Here is a 25,682-nt window from a genome sequence, read left to right on the forward strand (position 1 = left end):
TAAATAGGAGGAGGAAGAGCTGCTGGGGTCAGACTACACTTGCACAGGCCTGGTCAGAGGAGGAACAGCCTCAAGGCCACGGGATGCCCAGGTGAGGGCTCCTGCCAGACAGAGAAAAAGATGGAAAGCTAGACAACGGGCTGTCCTTATCCTAGGTCTGGACCCAGCCTTTCTCTGCAATTGCTCCCTTTGTCAGCGTCAGGTCATGGGAAACAAACTGCTGGGTTGCAAGAGCTTCCCCAAGCTCTGCCAAGAAAGATAGCAGGAAATGGAAAGGCACAGAGTAGCTGGCAAAATGGATCTCAGGTGGATTCCATCATCACCATCATTATCAGCAGCAGCAGCCATAAATTAACATCTTCCCCAGGGAGCCTTGTCCAACACCTTCTTGAGGGCCCCATCCTGTGGCTGTCCTCTTGCCTTTCCCATGTCCTCAGTGGAAGCTGTGGCAGGACTGGAAGGACGCCCTACACGCACGTTGCTCCAAGGGTGTGCATGTGTGCAGGACAGTTGCGGCCAGTCTGTTCTCAGGACTCTGTCTGGATGAAGAAAACCACAGAGGAATTGCCTGGTGACCATCTGAGGCAAAGGCTCAGATGAAGGATCCCATTCCCCTGGTGGTGGGCAGCCTAACTCTGCCCACCCACTGCCATCCTGCCAGGACAGAAAATGGGTCCTATCCCAGAGGAAAAGCAACACTGACCCTGAGGATGGTGTAGATCCAGTTGAGGTAGGATTGCACATTGGTGTAGACGCCGGGGGTGCTCGGGCTTCCACAGCCATGGCCCCAGCTGACAATGCCCACAATGTGCCACTGGCCCTGGTTGTGTACCAGTGGGCCTCCGCTGTCTCCCTGTGTGAGAAGGAAGACACAGGCTGCATAAATGTGCACAGAACTCAGCTGAATCCCAAACAGAAACATTAGGGATCAGGAGCTCTGCATGTCTCGCCCTGCTCCTACCGTAGTTTGTCTCTCATAAAGGGCAACCAGCCATGCCTTGTCCTCTCTAACCTGCACCAGTCCCCTCTCCAAATGAAGCTCAGCTTCAGCGTCATCATTCTTAGAAAAAGGGAACTGGTGATTCCGTGCTCTGCCCTCCCTCCTGCTGGGACTGCTGAGTGGTGGAGGAGGAGAGTTGCGACCTTTGATCCTTCTGTGCCACTTACCTGGCAGGTGTCAGCTCTACCCCGATCATGGCCTGCACAGAGCATCTTTTCGGTCACCTCCCCATGGTAGGCATCAGGTGCGTTGCAGATGCGGCTGTCAATCAACTCCACCTGTGCCTCCTGCAGGTTCTTGGATAGTGTACCTAGCAAAAAGCGTAGTGGGGATGGCTTCAAATTATGGGAGAGGTTGCAGTGGCCCAAACGAATTCCCACCCCATCTATATGTAGGGCTGAGGGGTTTGTTCCAAGCCAATTTCACACTTGGAGTGCTCATTCCAGTTGTTTGCTTTGCAGGTCCTTTTCCACCTGGCCTGGGAGGGCAGGGCTCTGACTCCAGCTACAAAAGCTGAGGCTGCTGAAGAGACTCTTGGCCAGGTTTTGTTGGGGTTGTTTGCTATTGGTTTTTTGTATATTATAGATTTTGCTGCGATTTATGTGGAAATTGTTCAGATTGGTTGTGTGTTTTTTAAGGTTTTATTTATTGCTTATGACTATTGCTATGTTGCAGCTATGTGTTTTTTTTTCATGTTGTAAGCCGCCTTGAGCATGGTTTGAAAGGTGGGATACAAATAACATCAGAAAGCTGCTTGATATCGAGTCAGACCACTGGTCCATCTTGCTCAGTATTGTCAACACTGACTGGCAGCAGCTCTCCTGGATTTCAAGCAGGGGAACATTCCCTCCCTACCAGAGATGCCACCAGGGATTGAACTTGGCACCTTCTGTATGCAAAGCAGATACTTTACCACTGAGCTATGGCCTGTCCCTAAGGCTGGCAGGCACTCTTTGCTCTTTCAATAAGAGAAGTTCATGGCTGCTCAAGCCAGACTTTTGTTTGGGTGTAGCTACCTGTACCCACTTGCCTGCTCTTGGTTGGTCTCTGTAGGCCCCTGGGCTCTGTCTGCTGTCCTCAGGAGCTGCACCTTGTGGGAACAGCTTGGGAGTTCAAAGGCACAGCAGGTAATCACCCCATCTAGAGTCTGGCATCCTTGTTTAGTCCTAAGCAGGCTGCAGCAGAGACCAGAATGCAGCTGGCCCAGCGCTTGCAGAGCAATGGTGGGGAAGAAGATGAACATGCCAAGGGAAAACTCACCATCTTGCTTGGTGTATCCCCAGCCTGTCACCCACAAGGGGGTTCCTGGGGCCATTTCGTCATCAAAGAAAGGCAGGCAGATTGGCTTCACTGATCCTGCAGCAGAAAGAGGGAAGGAAGGCAGTTGGGAAATGTCTTGCCAAATGCAAGGTGGTTCTTTTTATGAGATTCAGAAGCAATACAAACACAAGTGAGTGAGAAGATTAGATTTTATTCTAAACAGCAAGCATTATATGCATTACCAAGCAAACACTTCGATCTGCCACTGGGAAGCCCCCAAGAAGTGCTGAAGTGACCCCCAGGTAGCCTCGGGTTGCACAAGCTTCTGAGAGCTATGCCCCCAAACAATTCAATTTATAGATAGCTAAATTGTTAGCCTACGTACCTTGCCCAACTAGCTAGTGGAGATTATTAATTAGCTAGCCCCCTCTTCCAATACTGCACATTCCTCCAAACAATGTCTAACAGCAAAGAAGGTCAGAAGGCACCCTGCATTATCACTTCTTCCTTCCACCAGATTATAAATTAAAGGCTGCTTTCAGCCATCAAAGAACTTTAACAAGAGATAAAGAAGGGAAGTAAACAGAGGCAGGAAGAGATGACCATGTCAGATCACTAAACTCCTTGAAATTACAAATATCTTCTGGAAAAGGTTGCCCATACAGCACAGGCAAGCAGCAAGTCCAGCATCTCGGCTGTGAACTCCAACCCATTTCTGCAATGGGCTTGGTGTGTCATGAGCTATGAGTCCCTGGTCCAGCTAGAGGTCCCTAACTCGCCCCAGCTGGCAGTCTGAGAAGACTCTCACCTGAGAGGTTCAAGGGGTTTTGCAGCTTGACCAGTGCAATGTCCTCATCTTTGGGGAACATATACTTGACGTCAATGACGAAGACCTTCTCCACAGGGACAGCGGTGGCACTTGAGAGGATTTCTGAGCCACCTTTCACTTGCCAGTACTTCGTCACCAGGTTGGTCCTGAGAAAAAGAAAGAGGCTCACCTGTTTGCTCTTCCCCTTCAGTGGCAAGACATATGCATGCCGCAAAGGGGCCCAACTGGCCAGAAAAGTAGCCCAAATTGGCTCAACCTGCTTATGAGCCTCTATGCTGACAATGATTAGCCTGACTGCTCTCCAGTGTCTGCAGTCAAAGCTCCTGTTAAAGGCACAGGAGCATGAGCTAATAATAAAAAAAGATGGCAACCCTAGTCTTGAACCAGGCCTAGTGAAAGTGGGCCTGGTGGTGTTTCTGGTTCAAGTCTGCATGTAGGTCCTGCTTTGATATAGCAGAGGACTTCTGCTCCTCCCTGGGGCTGCCTTGCAGCCTCTGTTGTGTCTGGATGCATTTCCCTCCAGGGTTGATGGGAATCATATCAATTCTTTCTAGGCCAGTGATGGCGAACCTATGACACGCATGTCAGATGTGACACGCAGAGCCCTCACTACTGGCACGCGCCCCACCGGCCCATTCACGCTGTTGTTGTCCCCCCCCCTCGCATTTGTTCTCCTGCTCCTCCTCACACTACAGCTTGTCTCCGCTGTTAAAACCCGGATCTTTTTGTTGTTGTTGTTGCTGGTAGCCAGAGTTTTTAACCCTTTCTATGCTGTTTTTTCTGGCGCTTTGGCAGACTATGTTGGTGCTGCGTGTTAGTTCCAGCGAAGGTATTATTTGTCCTTTTTTCTGTTCTCTTCCCCCCCCCCAAAAGCGCAGCAGCTTTTGGGCATCCCCCCAAAAAAGCAAAGCAACTTTTGCATCCCCCAAAAACTTTGGTCAGCAGTTCCCCCCTAAAAGCTCAACAACTCTGGGCACTTTGTGATAAATATGGGTTTTTTGGTTAGGTTAGGTTAAATAATTAGTTTTTGGTTTAATTGTTATTAGTTATTGGTTATTAGTTATTAGTTATTGGTTTTAATAATAAATTTTTTCATTTCATTTAATTAAATTGTGGTGTTTTTTTCCTCGAAGTGACACACCACCCGAGTTATGCTCGGTTTTTTGGCGAATTTTGACACACCAAGCTCAAAAGGTTGCCTATCACTGTTCTAGGCCCTAATCTGGCGCTCACTGACTCACCGGAAACAGTGTGCTGCTGTCAGAACCCACTGGGGGTTGATGATGCTCCCTCCACAGACATGCTGCCCCTTGTGATGCAAGCTGGCCTGCCATGGCCATGTCTTGATGGAAGCTGGACCACCACCCACGACTCGCGGCGACTTCCAGCTTTGGCCACAACCTACATCCAAAGGGTAGGCAAATCGGGGTCTCAGTTCAGCATATGATGCTACCTTGGGAGTCTGGTTCAAAGAGACAAGCTGGGTGTGGAGCAGGACAGAAGATAATACTGCAGTTGCGAGTTCTTCTCTGCAAAGTCAACTGCTAAGGATCCCTGCAGGCTCACAGAAAGCCCAGCACTGTCAGTTGTCTTTTTGAGAGACAGGTTAAAAAGATCTAAGGGTTCTGGGCTGAGTGCTAGTCTGTCCCCCACCCAACTGCCCAGGCTACAGAAATTAATCTGCTTAGGTTCTTCCTTCATGCATGATACAACACTTGGCAAAACAATTGAACCTTCTTGCCAGAAGACAGGATTTGGGCTCCTGACTCACTCAAGGGGGGTGGGGGCGGGACCTGCACCCTGAAAGAGCAAAGGGTGCTTTTTATTATTATTTATGAATTTTCCAAAAATACAATACAGTCAATCAAACAGTTCCAAAATATAGTCTCTTCTTGATCGACTTCCCTTCCACCCTTCCATGGTTTCCTCAAGTTATCAATTGCTGTTGCATATTATAATTATTCTAATCCTTCTTTCATCCATCTTATTCTCAAAGTAGCTTTTAGTGCTGAGCTGACTGCAAGCCAGCTAGCGTTTTAACGCATTTACAATATTTTTAAAATAATAATCTACAAAAGGTTTCCAATCCTCTTTAAAGGCTGTCTCATCTTGTTCTCCAATTTTACTAGCTAAGCTTGCTAATGTAGCATACTCCATCAATTTCATCTGCCACTCCTCATTTGTAGGTGCTCATCATCATAGCTGTCAGGTTTCCCCTTTTCTCGCAAGGAAGCCTATTCAGCATAAGGGAATTTCCTTTAAAAAAAAGGGAGAACTTGGAAGCTATGTGCATCATCCTGCCAGTTTTGGGCGTATAGTACACTCACCGCAATAGTTGCATACAAAAATAAGTTTCTTTGGTTCTTGAAAGGGTAACAGGTTAAGCCACAAGGCAGGTGCTTGCTTGGAGGTGGAAGTTCACCACCAACATTCACACCAATCAAGTCACCAACAAGCATGTGCCCTGCCCTGCTGGGGTGAAATTTGCTCCAGCCCCAACTTGAATAGTGTCCTTATGGACCCAACCCCTGGCTCCCGGGCCTTCAGATGGGTTTGCTCTGTTGGCACCAGCCCAAGTCCAGGCAGGTCCATGTCACTGCTGCTCTGTAGTCATCACTATGAGCATGCATATACTCACTTGAGCAGGAGAGAGATATGATGGAGCCAGAGGGGCATTGCCTGTAACAGAGAGACCTGGTCAGAAACTGCTGCCAAGTGGTCACAGGTTAGGAGATCGGCATGAGAAAAACACGGCCTGCTTTACTCACCCTAGGAGTCAACAAGGGCATGGCTCAGGCTTCGCAGTGAAGCAGTGCTGAGCCTCTTTGGGTCTTGCATAGGATTCAGTGGGAACAGAGGTGTACCTAGGCTCCCTAGCACCCTTGGCAATGAGCTGCATCAGTGCCCTCCCTCCCTTGTGCAAAGAGCTGGGTGCTCCAGTCACACTTCACATAGTGGCTGGCTAGGGAGGGGGCCCCACATGGCTGCTGCAATGGCCCATGCCAACAACCAGATTCCTCTGTTGAGGTGCCCAGAGCCTGTGCACCTTGGCTAGCCACAGAGAGCAGTGAAGGAGCAGCCCAGGAAGCATACAGGTGGGCGAAGCCAGAGTGGAGCAGCACAATTTTTGCACCTCCTTGTGTGGGATGGAACACTGGGGCAGACAAGTCACAACAGTTCCTAGAGTGTCCACTAACAGGAACTCACCTGGAGGGACACCTGACTACAGGTCAGTTCCTGTTCCCTCAGACATGCAAATGAGTTGGATTAGATAAGCCCCTAGCCTGCAATCACTCTCTCTCTTAGCTACTTCCTCCCTCGATGAGGACACATCTCCAGAGAATCTCCAGTTAGCATGGTTCTCACTCTAGGCCTGCAGCCAAGAGTGAGACCAAATGGAGTCTTACTTTACTAAGTAGTCTCTAGATATATATGTACTTGTAACTTTTCTAAGCAAGCCTGCCTTTCTGAGATTATGCTGTAACTCAGGATGAAACTGTAAGTAAACTCTATCTTATTTTATAAACACTGTGTTGTGTATTTCTTTTAAGAGGGACAAAGGGGACTTTTGCCAGGAAGTGTAATATTGTTATAGAGATTCTAGCGAATCTAACGCACATGCTTTGCTGCGCACAAAAGGGGAATGTCACTCTGCTAATATTGGAAGCTTGCTAACACAAGCTTGGATAGGATCTATCTAATAATATATCCTAATCCACATCCCTAACATTCCCATACCTTGGACCTGCATCCTTGGCGGAGACCAACCTGGCCAACCCTTGCGTAGGTACGCTCATCACTCCTCCTTCTGACTTTATCAGGCAAAATTGGCCAGTTTGGGTCTCTTCTGTGGGATGGACCACTGAAGCAGTAAAATACATTTCCTGTTTCCTAGAGCGGACACATAGGGGAATGTTGCTGCAGACAGGGAGGACTTCCTATCATACCTGCTCTGGAGGCTCCTCCCCCTGTGTGTGACTAGGTAGATGGACATGACCCTAGCAGACCCTACAAAAGGGCTAGCGCAGGGTCCCCAAACTAAGGCCCGGGGGCTGGATCCGGCCCAATCGCCTTCTAAATCCAGCCCGCGGACGGTCCGGGAACCAGCATGTTTTTGCATGACTAGAATGTGTCCTTTTATTTAAAATGCATCTCTGGGTTATTTGTGGGGCATAGGAATTTGTTCATGATTTCCCCCCAAAATATAGCCCCCCCCCAGGTCTGAGCGACAGTGGACCGGCCCCTGCTGAAAAAGTTTGCTGACCCCTGGGCTAGCCACTTAGCCATCTTCCTCTCTCTTTTGGTCTTTTTTTTGGCATTTTCTTCTCTTCTGGCTCTTAGCCAGCAGCACATGGCTCATCCTTAAAGAGGATGGAATCCACAAGGTAGAAAGTCTGAGGCCTAGCTCAGACTTCTTTTCTCTACAAATGTAACTGTAACCACAAGATAAAGCTTGTCTTCACAAAACTATTGTGAACTGAATGTAAGTAAACTTTACTCTTACTTTAAAATGAGATTGTTGTGTTATTATTTTAAAGAGGGAAATAAAAGGGGAAATTTACAGTACCAGGAACACTCCAGACTGGACAAGCCAGACTGGATTGCTCAACTTAAATGATTCTAATGAATCCATGCTCTGCTGCTAGCTCACTAGCGTGAGTGAGGAGGGATAATATTCAATCAGTATATCCTCTCCTACTTTCCTCAACATTCCCACATCTTCAAGCCATGTGGATTCCGGAGGGCCCCCCCCAACCTCCCTTTCTCAACACATCTATGCTGGGTACCCTGCCAGCCCCTACCAGGGGCATCTCCTCCCACCAAATCAGCCTTCAAGAAATCACACCTCAGTTCCATTCGGTGCAAGGCAAATGCATTAAAGTCACTGAACTCACAACAGCAGCTTTGGGCTTATCCACACTTATCTTTCCTTCCACAGTCCTTACTTTAAAGCTCTGTGTTCGAGCATGGGAGGGGTTGGGGTTTTTTTTGCCCTGGAGCATTCCCTGTGAAAACCTGCTCTTTAAAGCTGAATTGGCACAAATCTATAGAAGACCCGAATCGACATTTGCTCCAAATGAGCTCCAGAAAGCAAGGTTTCACAAGGAAAGCTCTGGGGCAAAAAAGGAGAAAAAAGCCACTCAGACACAGAGCTTTAAAGCATGGATCTGTGTCTGGATAGAGCAGGGCAAAAGGTAAGTATGGATTAACCCTCTTGTCATATTAACAGCAAGGGAGAGAGTCCAATGCAGATGGATCCAGGGGTTTTGGGGAGGGCGCTGAGCAAACTTGTCATTTGTTGGGCCTTCTCTTCCATCTAGTGGCAGGCAGCTGTGCTCCAGTGAGTGTCAAGCAGCTGGATCTGGCCACCACAGTCATTTCGGACAGGGCCCTGGCATGACGCTGTGTTAGGGGTGTTGTAGGAAATCTAAACTGCCCCTTCCTCATAGCAGAAAAGCAGCAGTGCCCCCCCCACCTGCTGAGCCTCACTCACCTTTCTGAATCTGTCCAGCGGAGTTCCCCACCCTGCAGAGTCACCTGTCTGAGGAGCTGCCCCTGCTGCATATCACCGGCTGCCACAGGACTAAAGGTGGGGACACTGCAAAAGAGGGAAGGAGCTTGGCAACAGGGACATCTGAATGCAGGTATACAACTCCATGCCAAAGTGGAAGCATTTTTTTCATGGGCAAAACAGACGCCAAGGGCACATTGGAGTCTAATGTGCTGACCCACACTTTGGGGGGCTGCAGTCATGTGACTAAAGCATCGTGCATTTCTAGGAAGGAAGGGTCATAAGGTTCTGCTGCTCTGTCAGAAATCTTTTCCTCCCAAGATACCAAGGAGGATCCTGTGAGCCCAGTGGAGAGGAACCATCCTCATCTCTTGGTTGGCCTGGCCTGGGACATTGACTTGAAAGAGGATCCTTGAGTCAGGATACTCCTACTGGTGTGAGAAATGCACTTTGCATGCGCTCAGAAGCACTTCATCTTCTCCAGGGCTGAAAGAAGTCCTTCAAAAGTGTCAGGTGCATGACCTGACGACACTCTGCTATTGCAAACAGCTCTAACCTGAGACCTCACTTGATCCCTGTCCATATTTCCCAGCTTAGCAAGGTCAATCCTTATTTAATTATTTCCCCAGTTCCTGTTGAATCATTGTCTCTATTTTGCCATTTTGGGGGAGCTGCTAGGGTGCCTCTTGACAGGCCTTTATTAACCCCCTAGGACCACTTAAGCAGAGAGCAGCAGCTGCCCCTTGATTCAAGCTGGACCAGGCCTGCGTAAAGGCACCTGATGGGCATCCAGTGCCTGCCAGATCCCCACCACCACCTGGCCAGCAGGTACCCTTGCACAGCACAGGCTGTCTGCACTGTCAGCTGGGTGCACTTGAGTTGTGCAATGATTCTCTAAGTTGTGGGTAGCCAAGCTGGTGAAGAACTGTCTGTCAACCATGCTGGCTGTGGCAGCCAGAAGCAGTTGGAGTGGCACTTGCTGTAATCCCAAACTTGGGTCTCCAGCTGTCTTGGACTGCAACTCCCACCATCCCTAGTTAGCTGGAACAGTGGTCAGGAATGATGGGAACTGTCAACCAAAAACAGCAGGAGAGCCAAGTCTGGCAAACCCTGTAATCCCTCCTGGGAGTCTCAGCAGGGGATCCTCTCAGCACTTGGAGCCCTTTGCGCAGGAAGGCTGCAGTGCGGAGAGGTGATGCCACCGGGATATCCGTGCACGCTTATTTCAAGCCAAGTGGCCTTCCAGGCTGTGGCGGTGCAGGCTCCCTCTGCTTTGGCACGGGGGTCCCAGAAGCTGCTTCCACCTTGTTTTGGCATTAGACTGCCCGCCTCACTTACCTGCTGTAGCCCATCTGCTTGCAGGCAGCCGTGGCCATGGCAATGTCAAAGGCGTTGTCATGGCAAGCCCAGGCCCAGAGGCCCGACTCTCTGTCGCGCACTTGCAGGCTGGACCTGTCACGGGAGAGACGGACTGTGGAGAGAGAAGCAGAGGCCCGGCAGCCATTGGTTTCCTTCAGCCGCAGACCCCGGCTGCCTGCCTGCCTCCCTTCCTCCCTCTGGTGCGACCCGAGGACTCACCCCCCACAATGGTGCCATCGGGCATCTGCTGCACGCAGCCGATCTCGTCTTCCCCCCAGGCACAGTCCACGCTCCCATCGCACTGGAGGTTGAGGGGGATAAACTTGTAGGTTTGGCTGCAGAAGAAGTAGTAGGATTCCACCGCTATCTTAACTAGGAGGAGAGAGCGAGAGCCAGGGTCACTTCTGGGGTTCTCTGGACAGCCCAGACCCAGGTAAGCCCCCAGCTGTAGCCAAGTGAGATTCTTATGAGCATCAGGCCTGGTGAAGGCGCCTGGCTTCCTTTGGGGTGCCCCTGGCATGCCATAGAATCATAGAATTCTAGAGTTGGAAGGGACCCCAATGGTCATCTAGCCCAACCCCCTGCAACGCATCAATGGGCCCGGAGTGGGAATGCACATTGTGGAAGAGGAAAACAAGTGGGAAGGGGGCAGGCGGACGGTATGAGCTGGCAGCATGAGGGTCTCTTACTGAGGAAGATGACAGTGATGAGAAGCCCGATACACAGGATGGCAGCAATGACGGGGATGCCAATGCGTATGAAGGCTTCCTTGCTGGTCAAAGCCTTGTGCGTGAGTGAAGAATCTGTGAACATAGAGAGAGCTGGTTGGTAGGGTGGGCATGCTGTGAGACTCCTTCATGCTGTGAGTCTCCTGCTTTCAGAGGGTTCTAGTATTATGAGAAAGGGAGAAAATGTTACGTCCGGCCACTTTACCCACACTATATAATTTTATGCATTCTCATGTTCCCATCCCCCCCTTACTTATCTTTTTTTCTAAATTAAAAAGCCCCAAATGTTGTAGTATTTCCTTACTGGATGGCTTCAAAGGAGGGTTAGAAAAATTCAGAGGAAGGAGGCTATCAATACATAGCTGCCAAGTTATCCCTTTTTTAAAGGGATTTTCCCTTATGCTGAATAGGCTTCCTCGTGAGAAAAGGGAAAACTTGGCAGCTATGTATCAATAGTTACTAGCCATAATGGCTATTCTCTGCCTTCACTGTCGTAATCACCAATCACATAAAGCTGAATGTTGGAACATTCAAGACTGCCACCAGCTTGCTATGCTGGATAAAGTGGGTCTTTACCACAACTTTGTATAGTTTATAATTTATTTGCTGTTTTTGTGCTTTTAACTATTTTTAGCATGCATCTCCTTGAGACAGTTGTTCAGAAGACAATGAATAAATCAGCCATCATCGCCATCATAGTTCTAGTGCTGCCTTCACACCCAGAAGCAGCCTGCCTTGGAATTACCCACTCCTGGGGAGCCACATTGGGGGGGGGGTTCTTGTGTGCATGTTAAAGGCTTCCCAGAGGGATCCTGGTCGACTCCTGTGTGAAAGAGGATGCTCGTCCGATTCAACGGGTCTCCTCTGTTCTTACCTCTGCTGTTGAGTGGCTGCTCAGTGTCCTTATCCTAAAAAGCAAAAGGAGATGTTTTCATCAGGATGGGGAAGGCAGCAAAGCCCTGGGAGCAAAACAGGGAGGACCCCTCCCCTACCATGCCGCACTGGCACACCTTCCATCGTGGAAGTATGGCTCACTGATGAGAAGCAATCCAAGGTACTTATTTAGATATAGAGGCAGCGTGGTGTGGTGGTTAGAGTCAGCATTCAAAATTAACCAGGTGCCAGGCGCATTTTGCACCTGGCTTTCGACCACATGTGTCTAAGTGAAGATGCCTGAGCACCAGGATGGCACCCAACACCTCCGCCATCTGGAGGTGCATGCCTGGAGATGATGGATTCTGGACTGTTTTTACACACTAATACCCCATCCTGTAGAATTCTATTAGTTATATTTTATTTGTACAATTGGAATGAATTTCTGGAACCGAAATGCTTTTTCTGTGCAGCCTGAGCAGGAGCAGTCACCGTTAAGAAAAAAAGGTAGGAAGAGGCCGATATATATGTGAGCTGCCCCTGGATCAAGTCATTTGTCTTCTTTAAGTTCTCAAAGCTCTTAATCTAGCTCATGGTTGTCATCTAATCTAGCCAGATGTTTAACTAGATGTTAAATCTATCTAGCCAGATGTTTAATCCATCATTTGAAAAATAAGACATTAGAGCTGTTTTGCCCAAAAATGGGAACTGGACATTCTGTTTTGGCAGCTGTAACCTTGATTTAAGGTGATGGTTGGTGCCTAACTTAAATATGTGAGTTTCTAACACTGGTTAGAGTGACAGACAAGAACTGGGAAGACCTAGGGTGCGATATCCTACCCAGCTCTGAAGCTCACTGATTGAACTTGGTCAAATGGCTAGCCTACCACACAGGGTTGTTAAGATAAAGTAGGTGATGCGGGGGTAGAGAAGAGTGCACAAGGCCTTGTCCTTGAACTCTCTGGAGGAAGATCTTTATTACACAACTGTAATAAATAAATGAACGGCATACTGGAAGAAGCAGCTTGGTTTGCTCTAAGTTTGGTGGGAATGCATTATATCTCTAACACTGCCATACACAAGCTGTGCAGTGCATGTTCCCTGGAAACAGACTAAATCTCAGCTAAGGAGACATTACTCCAGGGGAAGCCCTCAATTTTCCACCTTGGAACCCAAGCCCACATCGATTCAGCAGGCAATTCCTTTGCGACTGCCACACATTGACTTTGTTTTGGCCTGGGAGGTTGAGTCTCCTGCTTCTTTCCACCATGTCCTTTTGTTGCATGAGCAGCAGGGAGGGTGGAAGGGGGGGTGGAATCTCAGGAGGCAAAAGTCCTCCTGAGGAAAGCAGGCTGGGTTGCTGCTAGGAGACTGCCAACTTACTCTTGGCAGACTGCACCGAGACAGAAAGCACCTGAGCTCTGCATGAAGAAGCTGGAAGTAAGCCCTCTGCTTTCTGAGAAGCCAGCCCCTCTGCTTCTAACCAAGGGCCCAGCCAGATCCTGCTTGGCTTCACCTTAGATTGGCATTTTTGACAATGACGCCAAGAGACTCTCCATTGCTGCTGCACTGGAAACAATCGCCAGATCAGTCGCTTTAAAGCCTCTTTTGCTCCTGAGCAAGAGCATTTATTTACCTGCAGGGGCAACTCTTGGATCCTGCAATGACAGGTAAGGCCTGGGTTTATAAGAAATGGGCATTGGAGGTGCAACCCTCCCCTCCCCCCAGTATCTGAGAACAATCTAGCTCCAGTTCAATATGACTTTTCATCTGGGGTTGCCACCAAAACCACCTTGGTTGCTCTGGTGAACCAACAGCTGCTGAGAGCAAGGGGGTATGTGGTCCAGTGGCTTCTCTTGGCCCTTTCAGTGACTTTCAATACTACCTCTCTTAGTGTCCTTCTGAGCCAGCTGTCAGGACATGGGCATACCAGCGAGGGGCAGGGGGGGCAGTTGCCCCCCGAAGCAAAAAAGAACAATACCGTATTTTACGGACCATAACCCGCACTTTTCCCCTCCAAAAACTGAAGGGGAAAAGTCGCTGCGGGTTATGGAAATCGGGCAGTTTCCACCCCCTCCGCGGCTGCAGCCAGCGATAGGAACATGGGGGGGGGGAGGAGCAGACTGAGCTGGGGGGGCGGGCGGACAGGAGCTCCATCCTTCCTTCTATCCTTCCTTCCGCCCCTCTTTCTTTCTTCCTTTTTCTCCCTCCCTCCCTCCCTCCCTCCCTCCCTCCCCCCCTCCTCTCTCTCTCTCTCTCTCTCTCTCTCTCTCTCTCCTTCCTTCCTTCCTTCCTTCTTTCCCTCCTTCTCTCTCTCTCTCTCTCTCTCTCCCCTCCCTCCCTCCTTTCCCTCTCTCCTCCCCTCTCTTGCCCCCCCCCCCTAGTTTTGATCCTGGGTACGCCCCTGTGTCAGGACTGGGAATTGGGGATGCTGAAACCCAGTAAGGCTGGCTGTCGCAGTGGTTCAAGAAGGTTGAACCAATGGGCTGAATGAGGGCTAATAAACTGAGTCCCAGTCCAGGCAGGATGGAGATGCTGTTGTGGGTAGGTAGTTCAGCTGATGGGAGGTGGTAGTGAGTGTTCCGGGTGGGTTTGTATTCCCTCTTAAGGATCAAGGTCAGAGCCTATGGATGATATTAGATCTGGCCTCTTCTTTAGAGGCTCAAGTGGCCACAGTGGCATGAAGCACCTTTTGCTACACATCACCCTCCCAGGTGGAGAAAACCTTCCCACAACAATCTTTGCCTTGGTAATTTCCACTAACTACAACCATGGCGCTGCCCATGAACACTCCCAGAAACTTCATCTGCTTCAGAATAAGGAGTCAGAACATTGATTTGAACTGAGGCGCAAAGATATATACTGTATATTCCTCTGTATGAGACTACTTTTTAACTCAGGAAAATCTTCTCAAAAGTCAGGGGTGTCTTATATGCTGGGTCGTATTTCTTATACGGCAAGTATATCCCAAACTCTATATTTTACCTGGGAAAGTTGGGGGTCGTCTTATATGCCCAGTCGTCTTATACGCCAGAATATACAGTACTGTATTTTTTAAATGGCAATTTATTGATTTTTCAGATATCATAAAGGTAAAGGTAAAGGGACCCCTAACCATTAGGTCCAGTCGTGACCGACTCTGGGGTTGCGCACTCATCTCGCATTATCGGCCGAGGGAGCCGGCGTATAGCTTCCAGGTCATGTGGCCAGCATGACAAAGCCACTTCTGGCGAACTAGAGCAGCACACGGAAACGCCGTTTACCTTGCCGCCGTTTATCTACTTGCATTTTGACATGCTTTCGAACTGCTAGGTTGGCAGGAGCTGGGACCGAGCAACGGGAGCTCACCCTGTCACAGGGATTCGAACCACTGACCTTCTGATCAGCAAGCCCTAGGCTCAGTGGTTTAACCCACAGCGCCACCCTGGGACCCTCAGATATCATAAAACTAGATAAAAGAAAACATTAACTTTTAAACAAATTAACTGACCAGCTAGGATATATTTTGCCAGTGCAGAACTTTCCCCCCTTGGCTCCTTTGTTTCTCAACACAGTTCAAAGAGCTGGCTGACTAGTGACTACCGGTAGTACAGTGGTACCTTGGGTTACAAACGCTTCAAGTTACAAACACTTCAGGTTACAGACTCTGCTAACCCAGAAATAGTACTTCGGGTTAAGAACTTTGCTTCAGGATGAGAACAAAAATTGTGCTCCGGCGGCGTGGTGGCAACAGGAGGCCACATTAGCTAAAGTGGTGCCTCATGTTAAGAAAAGTTTCAGGTTAAGAACGGACCTCCAAAATGAATTAAGTTCTTAACCAGAGGTACCACTGTACAAATAAAAATTCAAGGGGAGAAGATAATTTTGGTAGGAATTTATGCCCCAAATGAGAAGAAAGCAGGGTTGGTTTTTTTTATGGAAACAGAATTATTGGCATATGCAGATCAAAAAATTATTTTAAATGGGAGACTTAAATGGAGTTCCATCATTAGAAAAGGACGGGGTTCCGGTTTCCGCCGGCAGGAATGGCGGACCTGTTTTCCATCCCTCTGACCTTCGTGAGGAATTTGGCGGTTGCTAGGGGAGTAAATGGCAACCCCCTACCCTCTCCGGGGGTTACGGAGAGGGGCCGCTGGCCCGTGATGCCCCCAGACCCACTCCGACTGTTTATGGAGTGGGGGGAGCTTGGGCTGAAAAGCACTTACGAGGGCCAGGACTCCCGGACGCTAATCTGCATGGCGGGGATTTCCATGGTTAAAGAAGATAATTAAGCTTAAAACTATGGACATACTTCAGAAGGAGGGGAAGAAGCGCTGTTTACTGCTGAGAAATTTATGCTGCTGAGGGAGAGGAGTCAAAGGCTGTATATCATCTGGAAGAAGGATTGATGGGGACGGAGCGATAAGGGAATTGAGTTTTTTTTATTTTTCTTCATATGAGTTACTTCGTATCTTCCCAGACGCGATGTCCTGGCTTGTTTGGAGTGAAAGAGAAGCAAAAGACTGTGTGAGTTGAACTTTATAAACTGTTGTTACTGAGCATATTTTTTAAAGATGTGGAGTTGCCGATGAGAAAAGCCCCCCCCCTAGTCGGACGGAAGGAGTCCTGGACGCGTTCGGAGGATTTATGAGCTGTGACGCACTTTGAATTGGAGCAGCGACCTGAAGCTAAGTTCAGCTATAGGGCAAGGAGATCCATTAATTTACCAAGAGTTTATGGTTTGATGTTTGGGTCTTCTGCCTGGAAAAGCTGTAAATTCTATAAAGATCGTTAATCTTCATGGCTATGAGAGAAAACGAAAGTGATTTGAGTTTTTTAAAGATGGCGCTGCTTCGTGTTGAGAGTCGACGCAACAGGGAGCTCCAGACCAAGAAGATTTATGGGGAGGCTGGACTGATTAACCCACACAGGAGAAAGAACATCTGTGAAACCTTGTTTGATATTTATCTCAGCAGCTGGGAAACAATCGGTTGAAAGTGGAAAACATCTATGTGACTGTAAGGGGAAGATCTGGATTATTATGAACTTGGAGGACGATTTGAACTTTAGAAAAAAGACGGCAGTGGACGGTTGCGAGGAATCCCCAATTTCTTGAAGCATGGGAACCCAAATAAAAAACTCTCTAGACGATTTGGCATAACATTCGGTTTGATTGATATATATATGTGTATAATTTGAAATAATGAATGTGATATAATTGGTTTTAATTGGAAAATTAATAAAAATATATTTTAAAAAAGAAAAAAAAAGAAAAGGACAGCTAGAAAAAAGGATATGAAAGGCGGCAGATTACCAAAGACCTTTTTTTATTTGGTTCAAACCTTAAATCTGATAGATATTTGGACAGTAAAACATTTGTTTGATAAACAGTTCACTTTTTATTCTCATGTTCATGACAGCAGTTCAAGGATAGATGCTTTATGGATTTCCAAATTGTGGGAGATAGAGTTGAAATTCACAGATTGTTCTCTATTGAATGAAAATTATATTAAAATGATGTATAGATGGTATATTACACCAGTGAAAATGGCAAAAATGTACAAAACTGGGTCAAATAAATAAATAAATAAATAATATATTATTTATACCCCACCCATCTGGCTGGGTTTCCCCAGCCACTCTGGGCGGCTTACAACAGAAAAATAAAATACAGTAATGGATTAAACATTAAAAGCCTCCCTAAACAGGGTTGCCTTCAGATGTCTTCTAAAAGTCTGGTAGTTGTTTTCCTCTTTGACATCTGATGGGAGGGTGTTCCACAGGGCGGGCGCCACTACTGAGAAGGCCCTCTGCCTAGTTCCCTGCAACTTGGCTTCTTGCAACGAGGGAACCACCAGAAGGCCCTCGGTGCTGGATCTCAGTGTCCGGGCAGAACAATGGAGGTGGAGATGCTCCTTCAGGTATACTGGACCGAGGCCATTTAGGGCTTTAAAGGTCAGCACCAACACTTTGAATTGTGCTCGGAAACGTACTGGGAGCCAATGTAGATCTTTCAAGACCAGTGTTATGTGGTCTCGGCGGCCGCTCCCAGTCACCAGACTAGCTGCCGCATTCTGGATTAGTTGTAGTTTCCGGGTCACCTTCAAAGGTAGCCCCACGTAGAGCGCATTGCAGTAGTCCAAGCAAGAGATAACTAGAGCATGCACCACTCTGGCGAGACAGTCTGCAGGCAGGTAGGGTCTCAGCCTGCATACCAGATGGAGCTTTTAAACATGTTGCAAATGTAAATAAAAAGAAAGTACTTTATATCATATGTGGTGGGAATGTAGAGAAGTCAAAAACTTTTGTGAGATGGTATATAATGAATTGGAAAAAATGTTCAAAATTACTGGTACATTTGTAAAAAAAACCAGATTCATTTTTATTAGGGATCTTAGGACAAGACCTGCCAAGGAAAACGTGGCAAGAGTCTTGTTAGCACAAAGATGGAAGAATGAGGAAATACCAACGAAAGAACAATGGCAAGAAAAACTGATGAACTATGCAGAGCTGGCAAAGTTAACAAACAAATTGTGGGAGAAGGACAATCGTGAATTCAAGGAAGAATGGGAACTTTTTACACATTACTTAAAAAGACAGCAAAAGGATTTGGACTCCCTTGGCAGGTTTTGAATAAACATCCACAAATTTATTAGTAGAACAGATGATAGATAAGGTAATGATATGTAGAATTTTACAACATGCAGAGAACAATATGTATAAACAAACCAGAGAGGGAAGCTGAGGGAAGTCCTTGGGGGGGTGGGAGAGGGAGGGATGGGAGGGAATAAAAGGGGGAGAAACCCAGGTGGCGCTGTGGTTAAACCACTGAGCCTAGGGCTTGCTGATCAGAAGGTTGGCGGTTCGAATCCCTGTGAGGGGGTGAGCTCCCGTTGCTTGGTCCCAGCTCCTGACAACCTAGCAGTTCGAAAGCATGTCAAAATGCAAGTAGATAAATAGGAACCACTACAGCGGGAAGGTAAACGGCGTTTCCATGTGCTGCTCTGGTTCACCAGAAGCGGCTTTGTCATGCTGGCCACATGACCTGGAAGCTATACGCCGGCTCCCTCGGCCAATAATGCGAGATGAGCGCGTAACCCCAGAGTCGGTCACGACTGGACCTAATGGTCAGGGGTCCCTTTACCTTTACCTTTATATTGATTGATAAATTGTTTTGTTAAATTTGTTTCAATAAAAATATATTATTATTTTTTAAAAAGAATGGACTTCTGGAATGGATTAAGTTCGTAAACCGAGGTCCCACTGTACCGTAGTACTGATTCTCACTCAGTTGCATTGACAGTCATTGGGTTTTGGGTTAAATGGCAAGTGGTGTTTCTGACCTTTAAAGCCCTATACAGCTCAGGGCCTCAATTCCTCAAGGGCTGCCCCATATGAGACTGCCTGGATACTGCTGTGTTCATGGCCTGAGGCACTTTTCCATGCACCTCCAAAACAAGCACTAAGGAGGGGGTTTGGAACTAGTGAATGGTCCTTTATAATTGTGGCCCCATCTGTGGAACACTCTCCTCAGGGAGGCACACCTGGCACAAACCTTACTATTAGTTCAGCACCAGGTAAAAACATTTTAATCTCCTAGGCAAATTAACAGATTTAATGATATTGTAACAGCTACTTAATTTGGGCTTCAGTGTTTATTATTATTATTGCTAATATGTTGATAGTGTGCATTTTAATACACTTTATTATGCTTTACTGTATCAGGTATGCACACACAGAATATCATATATAAAAATTTGGGACTTCTTTTTTAGTATAAGATGATATACAGGTTTAATAAATCAAATTAAATCTATAGTCATCTTCAAACAAACAAACAAAAAACAGAGCATAGCTGTGGTGATATCTTAGTTTACATGGGAGCTTCTAACCAGGAGAGTGGCTTAGCTCCTTCTATCAATTACTGTATATTCCTGTGTATAAGACTACTTTTTCTTTTCAAAAGTTGGGGGTCGTCTTATATGCCGGGTCGTATTTCTTATACGGTGAGTATATCGCAAACTCTATATTTTAACTGGGAAAGTTGGGGGTCGTCTTATACTCCCAGTCGTCTTATACGCTGGCATATACGGTAATTAGCTGTTAACAAGTTCATGATACAGATTTGCATATGCAAATATCTATTTATCTTTGCAGTTTTTCAGGGCAAAATTAATTCTTCTTGTCAGGGCCTATTCTGATGCCAACAGGGTATTCTGGGCCCAATGTATTAATTTCCTCTGGGCAAGTGAAGATGCCAGGTGGCATCTCATTAGCGCCGCCACTAGCAGGACATCAAGTCCCCCTGTAAGCAAAGTCTTTAATAATGCATTTTTAAAATTGGGAGAGGGACAAGGGGTCTGGTGTGGCCAAGTGTGAAAGCACCCTGTCCCACACCTGAAGCATCTGTTTTGCTGTTGGGCTTCCCAAGGTGAGTATTTGCTTCGTTGTTGGACTAGATGGGGCCCCTCTGGATTGGTCCAGCTGCAGCCAGGCTCTCTTCTGATCTTCTTTTACAAAGAGGCAAAAGTCAACTCAAAATCTGAGGCTTCATGGAATCTGAACTTCTCCCTCCTGGTCTATGAAATAAGCTAACCCGATGAGAATATGTGTGTTTTTGTTCTGGCTGCCTTTTTGCAGAGGAAGGACTGGGCTCCAAATTAGCATCTCATCTCTGCCGATATTTGTGGAGAAAAGAGAGGGTGGGGTAGAAATATTAAAGTGCACCCTCTGATAGAAACACTGTTCAGGTTTCTTAATCTGTAGCTGCCACACAAGCTGGGCGGGACCCAGACTGAAGAGAGAGAAGAAGAGATCCCACCAGCCCAGATGTTGTAAAAGTAGAAGGCTTTTGCTACCATCTGCTGGCTGCCTGGTATGGCATTCCCTTGCACAAGGGAGGACTCCCGTTAGCATGGAGTGGATGGAGGCAGGCAGGTGGAAAGTCAAAAAAGGTACAACTCTTGGTGAGGAGGAAAGAGACTGGCTCACCTCTTTGGCTGCTTAGATGGTGCCAGGTGGAATGGCTTCCAATGGAAGGAAGTATGAATGATTAACTTAGAGAAAGCTGCAAAAATAGTAGGGCAGGAGGGCCCATTGCCAGTTGCTGCTGCTGGTGCCTTCACCACAGGCTGCCTAGAGGGGTGCCTTGGGTCAGGCTGCCTGCCTTGAAAGTTTCTGTTCACTCTTGCTGGAGCAGCGCTCAAATGGTGGAATATGTAGTTGATCCACCCCTGCAGTAATTAATACCAGTGCCTGGATTGCTGTAAATCAGCCTGCTTTGATTGTGCCATGTTTGATGCTCAGGCAGTGGTGGGAGCAGGTTAGCCTAATTCAGTTGTCTTGTGCTCCTAATTGATGCTGCTTCTAGACCAGATATTAGAAGCATCTGCTGAGGGAGGGAAGGTGCCTAGCCATCTCCTATCCTCTGAGAGACATCCGAGAGCTGTCTGGGTGGCCACATGGCCCTAGATGGCAGTTTTGGTGCAGCTGGCTGACTGTGTGATTCATGCCCTCCTCCTTGGGGAGCTGCTACCTGTGGGAAGCCTTATCTGCTTCCTCATACCTGTGTTTACATCTGAAGGCAGTCCTGTTTAGGGAAGTTTTTAATGTGTGACATTTTAATGTATTTTAATCTTTGTTGGAAGCCGCCCAGAGTGGCTGGGGAAACCCAGCCGGATTATATTATTATTATATCAAGAGTTTCTGATTTCACACAGGACAGAGGCGTAGCATGGGGGGTGCCGTGGCCCTAGGCACAATTTTGAGGGGGGGTTTGCAAACAGGCACCCCCCACAGCAGGCTCCTTCATTGGAACATGGCTCTGTGCCAGAAGGAGCTGCGCCCTGGCTGCGGCGCTTGTTCCTGGCACAGCTCTGCCCCCGGGTCAGACCTGACCCAGGGAAGAGAGCAGGACGACTGTGAGCAGCAGCTTCCCCTCCCCTCTCCTACCCAGAACTCTGGCATGTGGGAGGGTGCCCTACACCAGCGTTTCTCAACCGCTGTTCCGCGGCACACTAGTGTGCCGCGAGACGCTGGCTGGTGTGCCGCGATGTGCGGCGATGAGAAGGGCGATTTGCATTGTCACGTGCCTGGCGGCCGCCAATAGTCAACACTGAACCGCCAGAAAGCAATATTTCTCCTCCTCTTTCCCAAAGCTCAGTGCAAACGAGCCTGGCGGCCGCCAATACACAACACTGACCCGCCGGAAACCAATATTTGGCAAGTGTTTCTTACAGTCATAATTATAATATAGGGCGGCACAGAGTTAATTTTTTTAACTTTTTTAATGGTGGTGTGCCTCGTGATTTTTTTCACGGAACAAGTGTGCCGTGGCCCAAAAAAGTTTGAGAAACACTGCCCTACACAGCCAGCACCCTTTGGGGGTGCACCCCATGCGCCCTCCCCAGGCAGCGCAGGCACATACTCTGCCGCTGACACAGGGACAACCAAGCCAAATTTACTTTCTCTTTTCTCTGCCCTCACCCCAAACAGGAAGGATTTATTCTCCTACAGCTGTCTGGGTGTTGTGGAGCCTGTGGGATTTGCAGCCAATGCACAAATGCATGTTTTGCTAGACAAACACAGGGCTAGTAGACAGAGTTCTCGAACTTCCTAGACCCTCTGTATGTGGTCCTTCCTTTGCCTCATTTGGACAGGAACTTTGTAACAAATGAGACAATCCTTTATATTCCCTCTTGTCTGTGAGGAGACACTCTCTTTCCACCATGCCTCCAAGCTGACCAGACACACATGGCTAAAGCTCCTGCTTTCAGACATGTTAGGTAAAACTACCAACTTTTATTTTACTATAACATAGAAATATTTTTCTGTACACTATTTTGTTGTATATGCTGCCTGCATTGAAATGTAAGTAAACCTGTTTTTAGTTTATCTTACTACCGTAAAAAAGTGTGGTTTATTCTCCATAACAGGGGAACGCCAGCATACTACAAATGAAAGGGATAAAATGGTATAACTGTCCAGTTCCTAAGTTTTAATAAGCTGTTAAACTTGTAAGTGTTTTAATCTGCTAAAAAGGTTTCACAGCCAGTTTTCATTTTGCATTTCTCCTACACACATGGGATAGAGGTTCAGATATAAATCTAAAGATTTAATCCTCAGTCCATTTCCCATGGAGCAAATTGTGACAGACCTCTCAATTAGGCTAAATCTGGGCAATGCTAAGTCAGGTTTTGAGTGGTGCAAAGCCACTCATAGCCACAGGAGAGTTGGTTTTAAAAGATCCCTTTGCAAATATATGAAAAATAAGATCCAAGTACCCAACCTAGCAGTATATGCACCTGGCCTGATTCCTTGCTTTGGCTCAAAACCTGGGGAGGTCCTTTAGAAGGCAGGCAGTGCTCTCTGACATGCCTTGTTCCTTCTCTCTGCCTTCCAGGGTGACAAAGCTTGCCTCAGCCAGTGCTGTTGAAGCCCTCCCTCTCTTTGGGCCCAGAGGTCTCTTCTTCCCATTCACAGAAAAACCGTCCTGCAGGGTGGCATCCAAAGTGGCTTCTAGAAGCGATTAGGGCTGCTGCTCTTTCCGTCTGAGACGTGGTGCCAGTTGGCTTATACAAAGAGCTGCTGGTGATTAGCAGCTGGGGAAGAGGTGTCCTGTTGGTTCACGGAAAGGCTCACTCCCTGGCAGGGCATTAATAGTGCCATTGTCACTGGGGAGTCCCAGGGTGCATCTGGGCAGGACAGCTCCAAGCAGTGTCTGGTTCAAAGCTGAACTTCTCAATTGCTGCTGCTCAGCAGCAGCAGGGCAACAGAAGGCGGCAAAGCCTTCTTGTCCTCATTTGCCTGCAACTTCCTGGTTCCTTTGCTGCCTGCATATTTGTAGGCTCTTTTATCATCTTACCACTCATTTTACCACCACAACTTTTTTGCACTTATGTAGCACATCACGAAGGGTCACGAAGAGTCGGACACAACTAAATGACTAAACAACATCAAAGCACATGAGATTATTCAGGGTAATTCATGTGCACATTATCCTTTTCTAAACCTCATAATTGGCAGTGCTTTCAGACATGGGATTTTTTTTGGGGGGGGGGGAAGAACTGACACGATTGGTCAGTTAGTTTGGTCAGTTAGTTAAGTATTTCCATTAGTTAAGTATTTCCATTCATTGGCTACACCCATGCTTTCAGCTGAGATTTCGGAAGGCCACTTTGCAGCTCACACTCTTCACAGACACAAAGCAGTGTAGAAGGAATTATCAAGTCCACTTGCTATGCAAGCACAGTGGAACTTCTATATCCAGGGGCAGTCTACCTCTGAATACCAGATGGACACAAACAACAGGAGCACGATTGCTGTCCCACTCTCCCTCTTGTGAGGCATATGGCTGGCAATTGCTTTTCCAGCAGGAAAAGGCTTTTCCTATGTTCTTTTGCTTTGAGAATCTGCCCTTAAGAACAGAGGGTCCCTTATTTTTGCCCATGAGACTTAATTTGACTTTCATTTGGCTCAGTCTGTTTCAACAAACACCAACTCTGTTCCATATGCAGAGTACCTATCCTTTGCTGCCACAACACACACACACCCCAAAAAATCTGGAAATAGGGAACGGGCTTCCTGGTTACTGTGTATGTAAGCCCCAGAACCTCTCAGTGGTAAACTAATGCCTGGTCTTGCGGCCAGCTCAGGATACACAGAGAACCCTCCCCCCCTTTGTCTTTCATTCAACATAAGCACACGAACTGGGATGGGGTGGGGTATTAATTAGCAACTGGCTGTTCACAGTGGAGGTTGTTGCTGCCATTAGTTCCTGTCTGTGTGCCCAAAGGTCCTGCCAGCTTCCCTATTGCCCAGTTACCAGGAGGTGTTGTGGTTTCTTCCAAGAAGGTTGAAAGGCGCCCTCACCCTGGCAACTGGGTCAGAAGAAAGAGTCCATAGGACTCATCTTGCCTTCTAGAAAGCAAATTTAGTACACAGCACTTACCATGTTTGTTGCAACCGGGGCTCCTCTCTCTCCAGTTACCTTCACAGACGGGCAAGAGGCGTTGCCCTTGTCGTCCCCAGGGATGCTCAGAGGGCTCCGCTCTGGTGTGCTGCTCTCCAGGTGGCCGAGGTCCTTTCCAGGTCTTCAGCGGGTCCGCTCCCTTCTCCTCACTTGCCCCTTCGTGCCAGCTGTGAGTGTGAGGTCAGGCAAGCAGCGCTGTGCCGCCGCCGCCTGCTTAAGACTTGGCTCAGCTGGAGTCGTCAGGCGGGACTGATGATCTGGGTTGTAACCTGACACGCACCTGTCAGTGGCAACATCATCACCTCCTCCTGCCTCTAACTGTGAAGCCTGAGTGAGTCACCCCCACCGCAGTTAATCACGAATGGGAAGTCCTGGCAAGGAGGATGGGGCGTCGGGGACTACAGGCACCCTTCCCTCCTAAAGCACAAAAGACACACACACCCTCCATCCCTAAGGGACCTTGGATACCTGGCCCCTAGGTGGTCCATGAAGTGAAGCCCCCGGGGGCGGGGAAGATGGAAGAAAAAGCCTTTCCAGGTAGATTGTGAGAATTGGGAAGCCAAGGTCACAGGAGACACTAGCAACTCAGGCTAGTCCGCAGAGTCACAGAGGTCTTTGCGGTACTGATGCGATAAAGCAGACAGCGAAGGGACAAATCTGGAGATGCTGAATTCTGACCTAGAGAGGTGCTGGGCTCCGGGGACCTCTTGCTCCGCTCTAAACTGAACCCTGCCATTGCCTGCCTGCCTCTTCTCTGGGCCTATGGTTGGGTAGCTGAGCCTTTGTCAAAACGTCGAGGGGCTGGCAGAGCTCGAAGTGGAAGAAAGGAAGCTCCCTCTTCCATGAGGGACACCCGAGTGGGTGAGAGGCAGGACTCCCAGAAATTGCAGGGGTTCCGCTTGCCCAGGTTGTAAGTCAGCCTGCATCGGCAGACGAGAGCGAGGCGAAGGGCGCTTCCAAGTGCAAAGCATAATTTCATCGACAGGTGAAAAAGGAGAGATCAGGCAAAGTGATGAAGCCCCGCCACTACCACCCCCCGCTTTGGGAAACTTGGGCTTGGAGAAAGGAAGATAGCTTTCAGTCTGGGGTTTTCGGGGATGGGAAGCGAGTAGAATCATAGAGTTGGAAGGGATCCTGAGGATTATCTGGTACAACCCCCTGCAGTGCAGGAA

At 48.0% G+C, this 25,682-nt stretch overlaps 1 protein-coding gene across 1 annotated transcript; it reads right to left on the bottom strand.

Moving 5' to 3' along the window:
- TMPRSS4 (transmembrane serine protease 4) lies at positions 1 to 24,816 on the bottom strand. The gene is made up of 13 exons (XM_060268318.1): positions 24,490 to 24,816; positions 11,563 to 11,596; positions 10,650 to 10,763; positions 10,180 to 10,332; positions 9,940 to 10,072; positions 8,584 to 8,688; positions 5,728 to 5,768; positions 4,331 to 4,490; positions 3,069 to 3,235; positions 2,261 to 2,356; positions 1,168 to 1,310; positions 704 to 853; positions 1 to 539 (listed from the first exon to the last, which is right to left on the bottom strand). Exons 1-13 carry the CDS (start codon positions 24,490 to 24,492, stop codon positions 528 to 530), a joined length of 1,311 nt encoding a protein of 436 aa, XP_060124301.1. The 5' UTR covers positions 24,493 to 24,816; the 3' UTR covers positions 1 to 527.
- Positions 24,817 to 25,682: the final 866 nt, after the last annotated feature.

This window comes from Zootoca vivipara, chromosome 15 (assembly GCF_963506605.1).
Source record: "Zootoca vivipara chromosome 15, rZooViv1.1, whole genome shotgun sequence".
NCBI classification, from domain to species: domain Eukaryota; kingdom Metazoa; phylum Chordata; class Lepidosauria; order Squamata; family Lacertidae; genus Zootoca; species Zootoca vivipara.